Source organism: Mesoplodon bidens (assembly GCF_964165515.1).
Source record: "Mesoplodon bidens genome assembly, chromosome: 1".
Taxonomy (NCBI): Eukaryota; Metazoa; Chordata; class Mammalia; order Artiodactyla; family Ziphiidae; genus Mesoplodon; species Mesoplodon bidens.
The window spans coordinates 17,277,969-17,292,335 of NC_138176.1; the positions used below are offsets into that span (position 1 = coordinate 17,277,969).

At 34.4% G+C, this 14,367-nt stretch overlaps 1 protein-coding gene across 1 annotated transcript in view; it reads right to left on the reverse strand.

Annotated features, from left to right (window-relative positions):
- Positions 1 to 4,981: 4,981 nt before the first annotated feature.
- The window catches only part of NHLRC2 (NHL repeat containing 2), a 65,270-nt gene continuing 55,884 nt past the window's right edge, over positions 4,982 to 14,367 (reverse strand). Inside the window, exon 11 of the mRNA XM_081251543.1 lies at positions 4,982 to 12,866. Within this exon, the coding sequence (XP_081107669.1) occupies positions 12,610 to 12,866 (257 nt within the window). The 3' untranslated portion in view covers positions 4,982 to 12,609. The remainder of the gene's footprint in view (positions 12,867 to 14,367) is intronic.

Below are 14,367 nucleotides of genomic sequence, written 5' to 3' on the forward strand. Positions count from 1 at the left end.
GCAGTTCAGTAATTTCTTCAATAAGAGGAAGAAGTAGCAGATATAGTGATACTATCTGACAGCTTCTCTTAGCAACAGAAAATATATGGAACATATATTTAAATGGTAATTTGCAAAGTTTGGTTAAAATTACTACTTATTAAAGTTGTGCTCTAAGATACTAGAATTTGACTTTGGGATCAAAAAGGGAAAACTAGTAACTACAGCTGGTGAAATATATACACAAATTATACATACTAAATTATATATGTATATCATGATTATATACATATAGATATATAGATTTAGATAGTGATCAATATATATATTAATATATATTGAGTATTATAGAGTCCTAAGGCATAAAAGTGGTTTAAAGTTTATAGAGATGTCTTTAAGCTAAAAAGCTAAATTCTATCTGAGCTAAAAGTCAACTTAAAGTGCTTTGATGAACAGCAAAAGTACAGTCCTCACTAATGCGAAAAAAATTCTCATCTTAGTTTCACTAAAACCTAGTGACTTAAAAGCTGATTTGAAGCAATCCTGTTTATTTTGAGGGGTTATCCCCCTCTTGGAAAATAACTGGCTGCACTGACACATCCGTGGATGCTGACAAAAGGTTGTTTCACGTACTGAAAGGCAAACTTCAGGAGTTTGGAAATACATTTGCCTGTCATTTCAGTTATCTAAGTTTCTTGATTATATCTGCTCCTAGACAGTTGACAAGATAAGGAATGAGCACAAAATATCACCAATGTCGATGTATTCCATGTGTCATGAAAAAAATCCCATAATAAAGAGCAATATATTCTTTGGAAGGCTTTGAAGATCAAGGTCACAAATCTGTAAAATAGCACAATTACTGTATGTTGGATAGCCCATGATTTTCTGTAAACCTTCATTTTAATGGGGTTTAAAAATATCCTAAGTAAGGTTTTATATACATAAAGGATATTTTAAATATTTGTTGCATATTCAAAAGCAAAAAAGGGAGGGGATGAATATCCAATTTTTTTTTAGCTCAAGATCCTTTTCTTAGTAAGAAGTTTCTTATCTCGTTAGGAGTTCAAAACCGCAATTGCATTAGGTAGAGACTGGACTTGCACAAAATTATAATAACGAAGTTACATTTGGTTACCTAAAAGTGTTTTAAATCATTTTCTGGGTCCTATTAAAAAATCTGTGTATCTTTATAAACGTACCGATATTTGAATTGGTTTATAGTGTGTGTTTCATTCTAAAAAATGTTACAAAGTCCTAAGGCATAAATAACAAATTATTATTTTGAAGTAAAACTAAACAAACAGATTTTTCCATATATATTCCAAATCACAGAATCTTAGAATGATTCAGAACTTGAGGTCATCTGGTTTCATTTCCCACCCACTGTGATAAATACTTGATCCAACTATCTTACAGCCTCTATTTGAAGACATTCATGGGCAGAGAACTCAGTGCTCTTCGTGGCATGAGTGACTCAGTGTTTGTAGCATGGACTAGTTGTTAGTCACTGGGCTAAGTGCTTTTCTAATATTATCAAAACATAATTCTGTGAGGTATTAATATCCAGTTTGACAGATGAAGAAACAATGTCGGAGGTGAAGTAACTTGCTCAAGGCCATTCTGTTATTAAGTGACAGTGTCAGGTCAGCTGGAACAAAATTGGTGTTTTAGACATGACACTATGCTGTGTGACAAGTTCACTCTCATTTTACATGAATTCTCTGCATATTCTAAGATAACCATCACAGGCTTTCCTCACTCCTACCCCCAAACAAACATTTTCTTATTCAACACTCTTTCTCATATTACTTCTCATTACCCTCTGGTTACCCTTACCAGGACACCCACAAAGCTAGCAGTGTAATTGTGGGAAACAGAAGTAATACTTTTCCCACTTTAATTTGCTCTAAAAAGTTAGAAATATTAATTTACAAAAGTTCAAACAATACAAAAATATATCAGGTCAATAAATACTAGTCTTTCCCTATCCTCTGTATTTAACTCCATATAGTTATTAGGAATTTGTTGCATCCTTCCAATTAGCTATTTCTTGTTTCTCTCTGTATATGCAGGCAGCCCTTGCTTTGAACAATTCCGATGTGCACAGTTTCAGTGAGTATAGTTTAACACTAGTTCCCCAGCAACACAACTCCAGTTTCAGTTATCACACTATATTAACTGTAATTACCTATGTACAAACCTCACTGCCAGCTCTTCAGTCCACAAATCATTATGTAATAAGAGATGGGTCCCATGACCGTGACTAATAATGTCACTTTCAAAGTCTGTTAGTGACTAGTCACTGTTCATGTTATTTAGTTCATGCACAGACAGCAAATCATGCAGTTGTGTTGCTTTATTGTTTTCTAGCGATAGAGCCATGTGACATTTTACAAAAGTGGAAAATCGAAAGAGGGAATTGGCCTAAAAGACAAAAGGTACAGCAAAGAAATGAAAAGTGAAAACACTGGAAGTGAAATTTGAATGGAACGTAAATAGAGTTACAGAGGAAATAGCTGCCCATGGGAATGTTTGATGGACTCTAGGTACACAACCAGAGAAACTGAGTGAACTTACTAACATAAATGAGGAAAGTGGCTGTGATGAAAATGATGATGTCTCAGAGGAAGTGACACTGGCAAAAAAAAAAAAAAAACTTCACATTAAAGGAACTCTTGGAGAATATAGCACGGTACTGAAAGCACAAAGATTAAAATATGGGAAGCTCATCCAGACTTCGAAAGGAGTGTGACAATTTGCCAGGGTAGAGAAAAGGTACTTGCTCTATCTCATAAATTTATGATGGGAAGAAAGCAATGTTCAAATACTCTTGATAAGTTTTCTTAACAAAGAAAACTTTAACTCAATATTTGTAATGTTTTAAATTACAGTGTGCTAAATATTAGCTTTATTTAAAAAATTTTTCCCATACATTTATAACACTAAGAGTTTTTAATATTTTTAAAGGTCATGGAAAATAATACTTTCTCCCATTGATTATTAAGATTGCCTTGCAGTTTCAGCTTACATGCATGGTCTTTTTAAGAAAAATATTTACTTATTTGGTTGTGTGGGGTCTTAGTTGCGGCACACGGGCTCCTTAGTTGTGGTATGCAAACTCTTAGTTGTGGCATGCATGTGGGATCTAGTTCCCTGACCAGGGATCGAACCCAGGCCCCCTGCATTGGGAACACAGTCTTATCTGCTGCGCCACCAGGTAAGTCCCTGTATGGTCATTTTTATAATCTTGCATTACTGTACAAAGATTGTCTATGTCATTTGTGTGTGTGTGCCTGTAAACAAATATGCACCTGTATAGAACTAGTTTTTGTTTTTTTTTTAACTAGAAGTTGGTACCTTTTGACCCCCTTCACCCATTTCACCTATCCCTCACTTCCCAGCCACCAGTCTGTTCTCTGTATCTATGAGCTCAGTTTTTTGGTTTGTTTGTTTGGGTTTTTGTTTGTTCTTAGATGCCCATGAAAGTGAGATAATACGGTATTTGTCTGACTTATTTTGCTTATCATATCATAATGTCCTCAAGGTCCATCCATGTTGATGCAAATGGCAAGATTTCCTTTTTTATGGCTGAATAATATTTCATTTTGTGTATATACATGTGTGTATATACATGTGTGTATATACACGTATATACACGCACATATATCACATTTTCTTTATCCATTCATCCATAAATGGACACAGGTTTTTTCCGTATCTTGGCTCTTGTAAATAATGCTGCAATGAACATGGGGGTGTATATATCTTATCAAGTTAGTGTTTTCATTTTCTTCAGATAAATACTGAGAAGTGGAATTACTAGGTCATATGGTAGGTCTATTTTTAATTTTTTTAGGAACCTCCATACTGTTTTACATAATGGCTGCACCAATTTTAATGCATTCCCACTAACAGTGCACAAAGGTTCCCTTTTCTCCACATCCTTACCAACATTTTTTTTGTCTTTTTTGATAATATATATAGTTAAAAAAATAAAATAGGATATTTACATTCATTCTGTTGATGGACATTTAGGTTGTTTCCAGTTTTTCACTACTACAATTGCCGACACACTTTTGTGCACATATGCAAGTACTTGAACGAACCGATTTATGTTAAGTACAACTACTGGGTCAAGACATTTATGCATTAAAAATTTTGACAGATATGGCCAAACAGCCCTTGAAAAAGATGTGTAATTTATATTCCTTTAAACCGTTACAAAAGTGCACATTTCCATGTGCCCTCACCAAGACTTCTTAAATTTTGCCAATTTCATGGGCAAAAAGATCTATCAGCAAATCCTATTGGGTTTACCTCTACAATGTGTCAGTTCTATCCACTTCTCCCATACTAACCCAATTCATAATCCACTCTTTATTGCTTGGGCTAATAGCTTCCTAACTGCTTCCTCTCTCCTGGCCCCATTCCTCATAATCCATTTTTCACATAGCAGCCATAGTGATCTTCAAAAACATAAACTAGATCACATGACTCCCTGTTAGCATTCCTTAATGGCTTCTAGCTGAACTTTGAAAACTCAGAATGCAAATTGCTCAAAATTTGGCTGCTGCCTACCCTCTGACATTGTCCCCATCCTCCTGACCCCCACCCAGTTCAGCAAGTTTGTGCCAGCTTCATTGCCTGTTGCTTTTTAATGGAATGCAGGTGCACCACATTGTATTATCCATACCCTTGGTTTTATCACTCTCAGTAAAAACTCCTGAATCACTTAACACACAAGCTAGGCTGTTGATACAACTCACATCTAGTGGTCACCCTCATCTCCCTGTCTCCCACCCAAACTACCTACCAGTCTTAATCTGGTAGTTATCATTTCCTTGTTTCTCCTTTTTGACAGAATTTTATCTATATGTATTCTTAAAATATTTTCAGTTGTTTAAAAATGCTACAGAAAGAGTATCATGACTTACAGGATTCTAAGCAGTAAAATCATCTCATGATATACTTAAAACAGCACAAAAGAGAGAAACATGGCTTTAGAGGGAAAATATTTAATCTATTTCATGAAAATAACGTACAAAGCTTTAGAAAAGCGGCATTAGGTTTCAGTGTACAGTATGAACAGATTCTTGTTTTCTATAATCACACGTATTATACACTTCTTTTGAGTTGGTAACGGAGGCCACCGTGTACTCATTCCAACCATCTTCTGTTAACACATGCACTTGAAAAAGTCACTGAAAATAGACTTGAAATAAAGGTAGAAACAGTGTTGTATAAAAATACTCTATCTACATGAAATGCTTAAAAATGCAGACCAAGTAAATTCTTTTAGAACTTGACCATGTCTAGAAATATCAATATATGACCCTGTAAATTGGATTTTCATTGCTTTCATTACTTTTGAAGAAAAAATAGATATAATCAAACCCTTGGAATGACAGAGATGAAGTTAGCACAGCAGACCAACTCTGTTCTCAAAAATAAAATCACAAGTTTACACACACAGAAGAAGGCAAGAGTCTGAGTTTTTAAAATTTGACAAATTTATGAAATGTTACAATTTGAGTGATTGTGTATATATGTACGTGTGTGATATATATGTATCACAAGCAAACTTCGATTTGTCCATAATCCACACATGAAGTAATGACAGCAATGAAAAATTTCTAAACTGGCTCTCGATGTGACCTAACAGTGAACATTTCAAACTTTTAAAAAATATTAACCTATGTATAACATAATTAGAAACATATACCTCCAAGTAGAGAGAAATTATTTCTAAAGTCATGTTGGGTACTGTTCTCCTCCTTTGGAAACTGACGTATTAGGAATTTTAGAAGAAAAATTTACCACAGCAAAACCAATCTACTGTATCTGTTATTCTGGAACCATATAGTTCCTCACTGAAACTTCTATAGAAACTACTATAATATTGTTTTCCAAAAGCGGGAAACCTAAGGTGTGGAGAGGAAGTGGTCGTGTGTTTTTACAGGTAAATTTGGATGATGAACATCAGAGGCACCCGGGGAAAACACATCCCAACTCCATAAAAACACGCACTTGTTAGTGTTTGAACAGTGTAATGAACACAACAGGTAGCCATCCTGCACATGCTCACAGAATGAATATATTTCTGGTGGGATTAAGAATAATGACGACAACATCTAAAAATGGAAGATAGCTCCAAGGCTGAGCCCTTCTTAATTTTCAGAAAGGAACGTGTCTATTTTTACCCTTCATTACCATAATTTATCAACTGTTTTGCCCTATATACCTTAACACATACTTTTCACGAGCATAGCACACTAGACAAAGAATCAAAAATACTGTTTAAACTGGTTCTATGCAAATCTGAAGGCTGATTTTTTTTTCCCCTCAGTATTATGAGGTCTCATTTCATTTTATTTCAAATGTAAATATGTAACCAAGTATATTAAAAGCAAAAGGTAATAAATTCTGCTTGTCCATCTAACTCATAAAAAAATCTGACACTCTTGCTTAATTCTGTTTTACTGAAAAACACCAGGTCTGCAAGTTGCTGCTTAAAGAGGAAGGAATTCATACCGTGCCCTGACATGTTACAAAAATACTTTCGAGTATATGGCTGTTAGGCGCTCCACTGTGCTTGTTTAGTGCTTCTTAGTATATGGTTGTTGGTATAGGCCGGGAAGTAGATTTGGAAATACTTGCGATTCTTTCCTTTTGGTCGTGGGGCTTTCAACTGAACAAAATGTCCTTCGGTCCACTTGAGAGCGACATGCCAGTGAGGAAGAGGGACACACCAAACAAGGAATAACTACAGCCGGACAAACATTCCACAAGTATCTAGGGTTCTCATTTTCCAACTCCAACCTTTGAAAAAAAACTAAACCAAATCAGCACACTAAGAAATGGGGGGGATGCAGTCAGAGAAGCTGACCACGCTGCCTCCTGTTCTGCTTTTCCCAGGCTGTGGTCAGACTGGCAGCCTCGGCCCGAAGCAGCCAGGCTGACCTGCAGTCTAATAATATGTGAAAGGGCCAAGGTCTGCTGGTCACAGAATACATACAGGAGATCAGTCCAGGCTCTAACTCTTAACGCCATGCTTTCTATTACCGTATTGCAAGGAAATGGGGGGAAAGAAAGCAAACTTTTAATTATTCAGGACAAAATCATGACTTGTGGTTAGCGTGAATTCATTGAAAAAAACCATGTGCCACAGGAGTCGGAAGAGGAGGAAACCTTGGTGATTAACAGTGAATTCTGAAGTATGACGCTATCATTACCTTTGCAAGTTGATGTACATTTCTTTAAGGGTTTCAGAAGTGGAATTTTATAACAATGTTAAATTATAATATTTAAATCAGCAAACGATTTAAATGAAAAACATCTGCATTCTTGTATTTGGAAGATCATGAATCGTAATCAATGGTATGTAGCATTTTACTTCATACCTTTTAAGAGTACCTAAAGCTGGAATGATAGGTTGACGTGGTGAAAACTTTACTATAATAGAATTGCAAATATCTGAGTCTTGCCGGGTGGGGTGAGGCCTACATACTTCAGTGCTATTTATGAATCAAGTAGGCAGATGACTTTGTGTTAACAGACTGGCCAAATATTACATTCCTAGGGCTCACTTTGGTTATTAAAATGGTATTTTCTTAAATATGAATAAGCTTTTAAGGGTTTGAGAGAGTCCTGTGCTAAGAATTCTGTGAGAAGGTCTTGCAATTACCTTCTGAAGACCTATTAAAATAGCACTGTTGGAACTGGAACTGAAAAGCTATTTAATTCTTTAATACATCCATCTGCCAAGAAAAACTGGATAGTATCTGAATTTAAGAAAGAATGGTACATAAAATCTTCTGGGAAAAACAATTATACAGACTGTTCCAAACCCTGAAGGATAACTATGTATAATGAAAAGTCCCCAAAGCTAGTAAAATTAAACAGATTTACATTTCAAAAACAATCACCACTAGGATTTTTGGGGTTCTTTGTGTTGATTAGTTACTATATATAACTATGAAGATTTATGCTTAAAAAAAAAAAAATTGAGAGGCAGGCATCACAGCATGGTAGTTGAGTAGACGCACCCAGGCTTGGCCAGTCCTAAACGTGTGATCTCCATTACACTGGTGTAACTGCTTGTAACTTCTTTATGTCTCAGTTTCTTCATCAGGGAAATAAAGAAAAATAGTACCTCCCTCAGAAGGTGGTTGTGAGGATTAAATTAGTTAATACGCAGAAAGCACTTAGAAAAGTGTCAGGCACATAGTAAGCAATGAATAAATTTAGCTATTATTACTTTAAGTACTGCCAAAGGCTTAAGAAAGCATTCACAAAAGTAAGTACTCTTAATCCCAGTCTGTTTTCACTCTACATCTAGGAGTACAGCTAGGAATCAGGAGATCTGTGTTCAAATAAAAGATCCATCCCTCACTAGTCACCCTTAGTCATTCAACAAAACTGGCTGAGCAACTGCCTGCACCAGGCACCACTCCAGCATCAGCCATTATTCGGGGAGCAGCTTCCTCATCTGTAAAATGGACATAAGATCTACCTGTCTGATTCATAAGGTTATTCTGAAGCTCAAATGAGGCAAAATGCATGAAGGCACTTGGAAGATTTGGGAAAGCACCATCAGAGTACGTTCCAGGAATGTGGTTTAGGGTATGTCTGGACCCTCTAAGGAAGTTTGTTACTCATAGTTCCAGGTCTTAAAAAAACTTTAAAAAACAAAACTGTAGGTATGTTTCTTTATAACAACGTTTATAAAATAGTAATATGTTTATTATAAAACTTTCTCTTCTTGAATTCCAACTCTATGGACAGTATTAAATACCAAACAGTTGATAGAGAAATAGTTTCCTTTAGAAACTGTGGTTGCAAAGAAAATGTGAAGCCATGTGTTTATAGACATAAGTTATTATCATTATTGTTAACTAAGCCAATAACCAGCAGTTTCATTATTTACTAACAACTGCTACACAAACACTATTTCACTGAGTCCTTACAGCAACTCAATAAGGCAGGTATAGCAACCCCAGTTTACAGGGCGGAATCCAAGTGACTGCAAAGTCTGTGCTCATAAATGCTACGCTACATCACACAATAAAAACTCCAGCAGAAAAAGTCATAATCATTTCTGTCTCCACCAAATCACATACATACTTAAGAGAAGTGGTAGATCTGAGAGCTCTAAACTGTGTTCTGATCTTTGGTAATAAAAGTGACTTTAGAAAAGATATTATAGAACAAGTCCTTACTGTTCAGTTCATTTTAAATCTTTAAAGCACATTCCCAGTTGGGTTTTTTTTTTTTTTTTAAATAACCCATTGCTCAATGAAAAAAATATTAAGGAAAAGTAGAAAACAGAAATATTCACAAGTCCAGCATTCATAGTCCATCACTGACATAGTCCCTCTGCATATATATTTTTATGCAACTTGTGAGCTTTAAAATTTAGTTTTTGATGATTGTTCTTAAACATGATGCCAAATATAATGGCTAGACTATTTTTAATTGGCAGATAGATATAAACGAATGCTAAATGTTGGGCAAGCAGAAAATTATATTACAGAGGTATGTATTATTAATGTCTTTGCAAATTTTCCAACTATGGAAAAACAAGCAGAGAATAACTTATTTCAGTGGTACTAGCTCCAAAGCATATTGGCCATGTGAGAAATTGAGTTGATCTTATGTATCTGCATAAGTATATATACACATACATATATACATACACTCATCTACATATACTAAGCTTTTTTTGGCTGTTTTAAGATTTATAGCTTTCTGCAGGCCTGATAACACTATAGCTAAATATATTATTAGAACAGTTAAGGAGAAAATTGTTTAGTCATTGAAGTGTAACCAAAGTTACACTTATGGGTGATTAAACTGTAAAGCTTCCCCTTGTGAAAAGGTTAAATATTTGCTACAGACAGCATTTTCAAGATAAGCAAAATTCTTTTCAGAGATATCAATCCTGAGTACAAATTCAGAAAAGAAAATTCTACCATTTGTGAAATGATATCATAACGAGTGGCAGAAAAAAATGGTGACAAAGCAGCAGAATAATTTAGGGCAAAGATCCCAGGTATTATGTCTAAGTGTATGTAATGCCACATTACTGGCACTTTGATTACAGTGACTAACACTAAAATCTTTTTTTTAAACTACCACTGAACATAACTTTTGCTTTTCCTCATGCATAAATTAAAAAATATGCAGAAATCCTTATAGAAAACAGAAGTCAGGAATCATTAAGTTTTTAAAAATAAACTTTCTTGTGCTTCCTCTTATGTAAGAGATTTATGTTAGTCATAAATTCTCGGAACCTATTTATATTGCTTAATATGATTTACAAAAAAATCACACCAATACATATAAATAATATTTTGAATGTAAAAAACAATGCAGACTAGTGGCTTGCTAAGAATAAGAATGTTCAGTAAAACTGTACTTTGAAAGTCAAGAAGAGCATAAGCTTAATACTAACAGCAAACTCTGTCTAGACAAAGTGAACATTAATATATTCTAAGAAATACTTTTGGATTTTAGTGTACATGAAAATACATAGTGTGTATATTTGTGTATAATACTGAAAAAATAGTTATCAGGCATTCCTGAATTAGCAATTTGAAACTGTATATACTTCTTTCAGAGAGTGAAATTATTGTCCTTAAATAGGAAAAAAAATGAAGTCAAACTATCCTGTCCAACTGGAAATGAGAACTATAATAATAAAATGAGATTAAAAAATTACTATGGCCTATTCTCCATACAAGAGAAAATTAATGTTATATATCCTTTTATTACAGAACATATTTTTTTATGGAGAGAAAAGGTTTATGCGGTACTTATATATAATTTTAAACAGAGTTCCTTTTAACTTTACATTTATAATACTTCTCTTTAAAAATATCTTTAGCAGGCTACAAATTAAATGAAAGTCATGATCTACGCATTTCCTTACTTCAGATTTAGGTAACCTGAATAAAAGAAATGAATAGTATGTTCAAAACTATAGTTCAAAAAAATATAAAGATATGGGCAGATGATCATGCTTAAAAAATTACACTTCAAATTGAGCACTGGTTTTGAAGGGAGAAGGCATATTATGCTATATTGTCTATAAATAGTTACTCAATAAATACGATTCACCTGTTTTTAAAAATCTTGTAAGCTGATTACACCACAAACATGTTGAATCAGTTTTAGTAAAAACAAGCAGAGGCTTTTAAAATAGTTATAAAGAGAAATTATGATTAAAAAAACCTTTCAATATCTTCTGGTGACTATTTCTTTTAAGGTTAAAAAAACCCCCACCAAAAACAGTGTCATCAAATCACTGTATGTTTCAGCCTTAATATTTTAAAGTAATATATTAAGATATACTATACATATTAATAGCGTGAAAGTGCTTCACATTGAAATTTTCACTTTGAAGGCTTGACAGTAATTTTTTAAAACATCACAATAAATGATGGTAATTTAAATTCTGAATATGGGAACCAAAAAACCCCCAAAACCCAACAAATCTGCATTTAACGCTTCAACTGAAATGTAAACTTCTAAGATAACATACATACCCATTTGCATCAGATTCAGTGTCACAGTTCTTTACGTGGTATCACAGACAGTAATGTGTCCCGAAGTCCCTTTCTCCTTTAAAGTCATAACATTTCTGTGGATTCATCCATTATTTGGTAAGACTGTTCATTCAGAAAAAAGTTAAAGGAGTGAGCCTGTATGTCCTTAGAGACTCTAACTTTTAGAAATATAGAAATATATTTTCTGTATATAGAAACATACAGAATATTTAACATACCATTAATAATGGTATGTTAAAATAGCAAATAATTTAAAATAGACTGAATAAATATATCTCAAATGAGAAAAATCGCAGACGAGAACAAAGAACATTTTTACCACCTTGATACTCGTTAAGCTGCTACTGTGATGAAAAGACGTTTTTTGGGGCCTAAAACAGACCTTACACCTTGAATGGCAGGTGTCCTTATAATATGTGGACTGGAGCTTAACTTCTGTTTAAAGTTATTGTGAAATTTACACATTCAGATGTGCTGCTTGATAAACGTAAAAAAGTTAGTTAAAAATATTTGGTATCGGGGCTTCCCTGGTGGCGCAGTGGTTGAGAGTCCGCCTGCCGATGCAGGGGACACGGGTCTGTGCCCCAGTCTGGGAAGATCCCACATGCTGCAGAGCGGCTGGGCCCGTGAGCCATGGCCGCTGAGCCTGCGCGTCCGGAGCCTGTGCTCTGCAACGGGAGAGGCCACAACAGTGAGAGGCCCGCGTACCTCAAAAAAAAAAAAAAAAAAAAAATGTTATCATTATTGTTATCAGTATTCACTGCAAATTATCTCATAATATTCTGTCCTATAATGTGGACTTAAGTCTTGTGCCAAATAGCAGCACAGATTACAGGATCATGGTTCAAATCACGGTCAATGACTTAGCTGGTACACAGTGAGAATGAAGGAATTTGTCTATAATAAATAAATAAGGAGCATAGCTTTATTTTGGTATCAGTTGCTAGAACTCAACAATGGGTTTCTGGGTACCCAGAGGCAGAAATAAAGTTTCTTTTTATAAATTACACAGTGATGGTGGGGACGGAGAACAGGAGGCACTGGGATGCTAGCCAGCTTGCTAAAATATATACTTGAGTTCTACTGGAGGTATGTAGTCTTGTTGTGTATCGGTTATTTGTAAAGGCTGACTGAACAAAATTCCCTTCATCATACAGGCACTGCTGTCTGCACTACAGTAATAAAGAAATACGCTGATAGATAGAACGGCTTCAAGTGATAAACAATCCCCAGGAATCTGCAGTGAGATTGTTGGTTGACTGGAAATGCTCTCTATCTCTCCAGATGGTATCTGTCCTTGAAGAAGCCATTCATTGCCTAGAAAATAAAAAGGTAAATTATTAAGACTGTATAAGAAGTCAAGTAGGAAATTGGACAAACCTTATGAACACCAGATTCATTCAATCAGTGAATATTTACTGAAAGCCTCTAAGTGCCAGGCACTGTGCTCTGTGTGAAGGATACAAAATAAGATATAAGAAGTTCCTAGTCTAATCATCTTGATATCAAGTTAAAATTCTTCCTTTCAACACTGTAAAATAAATTATAGTTATTTCTACTGAAATCAAGATGAATACTGCCAATATGGTTATAGATTTAAAATGTGATTATAGAATTTAAAATGAAAACTATTAGTAAGTTCTAGAAATAAACATAGGACACTTCAGAAAATAGATCATTTTTACCAGATAAGTGTCTAGAAATATAATACGCAAACTACAAAATAATTAGGGAATACAAATGTATGTACAACTGCAGTGACTTTCAAGTTAAGATGATGAATTATTGACTATCTAAAGGTGGTAATTAAAAAAAGCCACTGATTTTTTTAGAAACAAGTAACACTGAATACATTATTCCAATGGACTCAATGTAAAAAACGGACAGATTTTGTCTACCTCATTTTAACACATAAAACTCCTCTGAGACTTAAATACATAGATTATCTATGCAACAAACGTCTAAAAAACCACTAAAAATCATTAAGTCTTCTAGTATTAAAGTTTTTTAAATGTTTTTATTCACCCAGTGCCTTCTCTCAGAAGGAACATATGCATCATATTGAGGAAGTGCATACTTAGGCTGATATTCAGCATTAGCTATTAAGAGCCATCATTTGGGAAATGCAGGACCTGCTTTCCTGCCATCTTGAATAGAATACATTGAACGTAATCTAACGACTTAACAACGACTTGGGGCCATCTGTACAAAAACTGGACCATCTACTGAGTAGTGATGAAATTCTGTGTCTACTTTTTAGCTTTTCTCTCTTTTGACCTCAGGATGAGTCAACAGACTAGAGCACCTGCCTCTACTGGTCCTCTTCATCTCTCCTTTAGTTTATTGCATCTGAGATAAATATATCAAATAAGAGTAAGGAGAATGTGAAAGGTTGAGAATCTAAAGAGTTAAGCGCAGAGCTTTTAAACAATTCTTTTAAAATTATCTGGCCGTTTTTGCTTACTTCTGGACTGAGGAATATGTTTTATTTTAATGTTTGATTTTGTTAGATAGCAGGTTAGTGGGGGAACTTCTTATATGTTAAATGAAAACAGGAAAATAGTAAATTATGCTATCTTAATGTCCAATTCTAGAAATAAAAGTGTTTCTCTAGATAATTTTTAGACACATCACATGTATCTAAAATAGACAGCTAAAAATAGCTAAGAATTTTTCTCTTTAGATCACTTCACTTTCCTTTAATACTATCCCTGTTTTGTACTCCAATAACTTGATACTAATTAACTTGTGTATTTGACAGAGTTAAAATAAACATGTTAATTTACCAGTATCCTATTAAAAAATACTGTTAATTTCA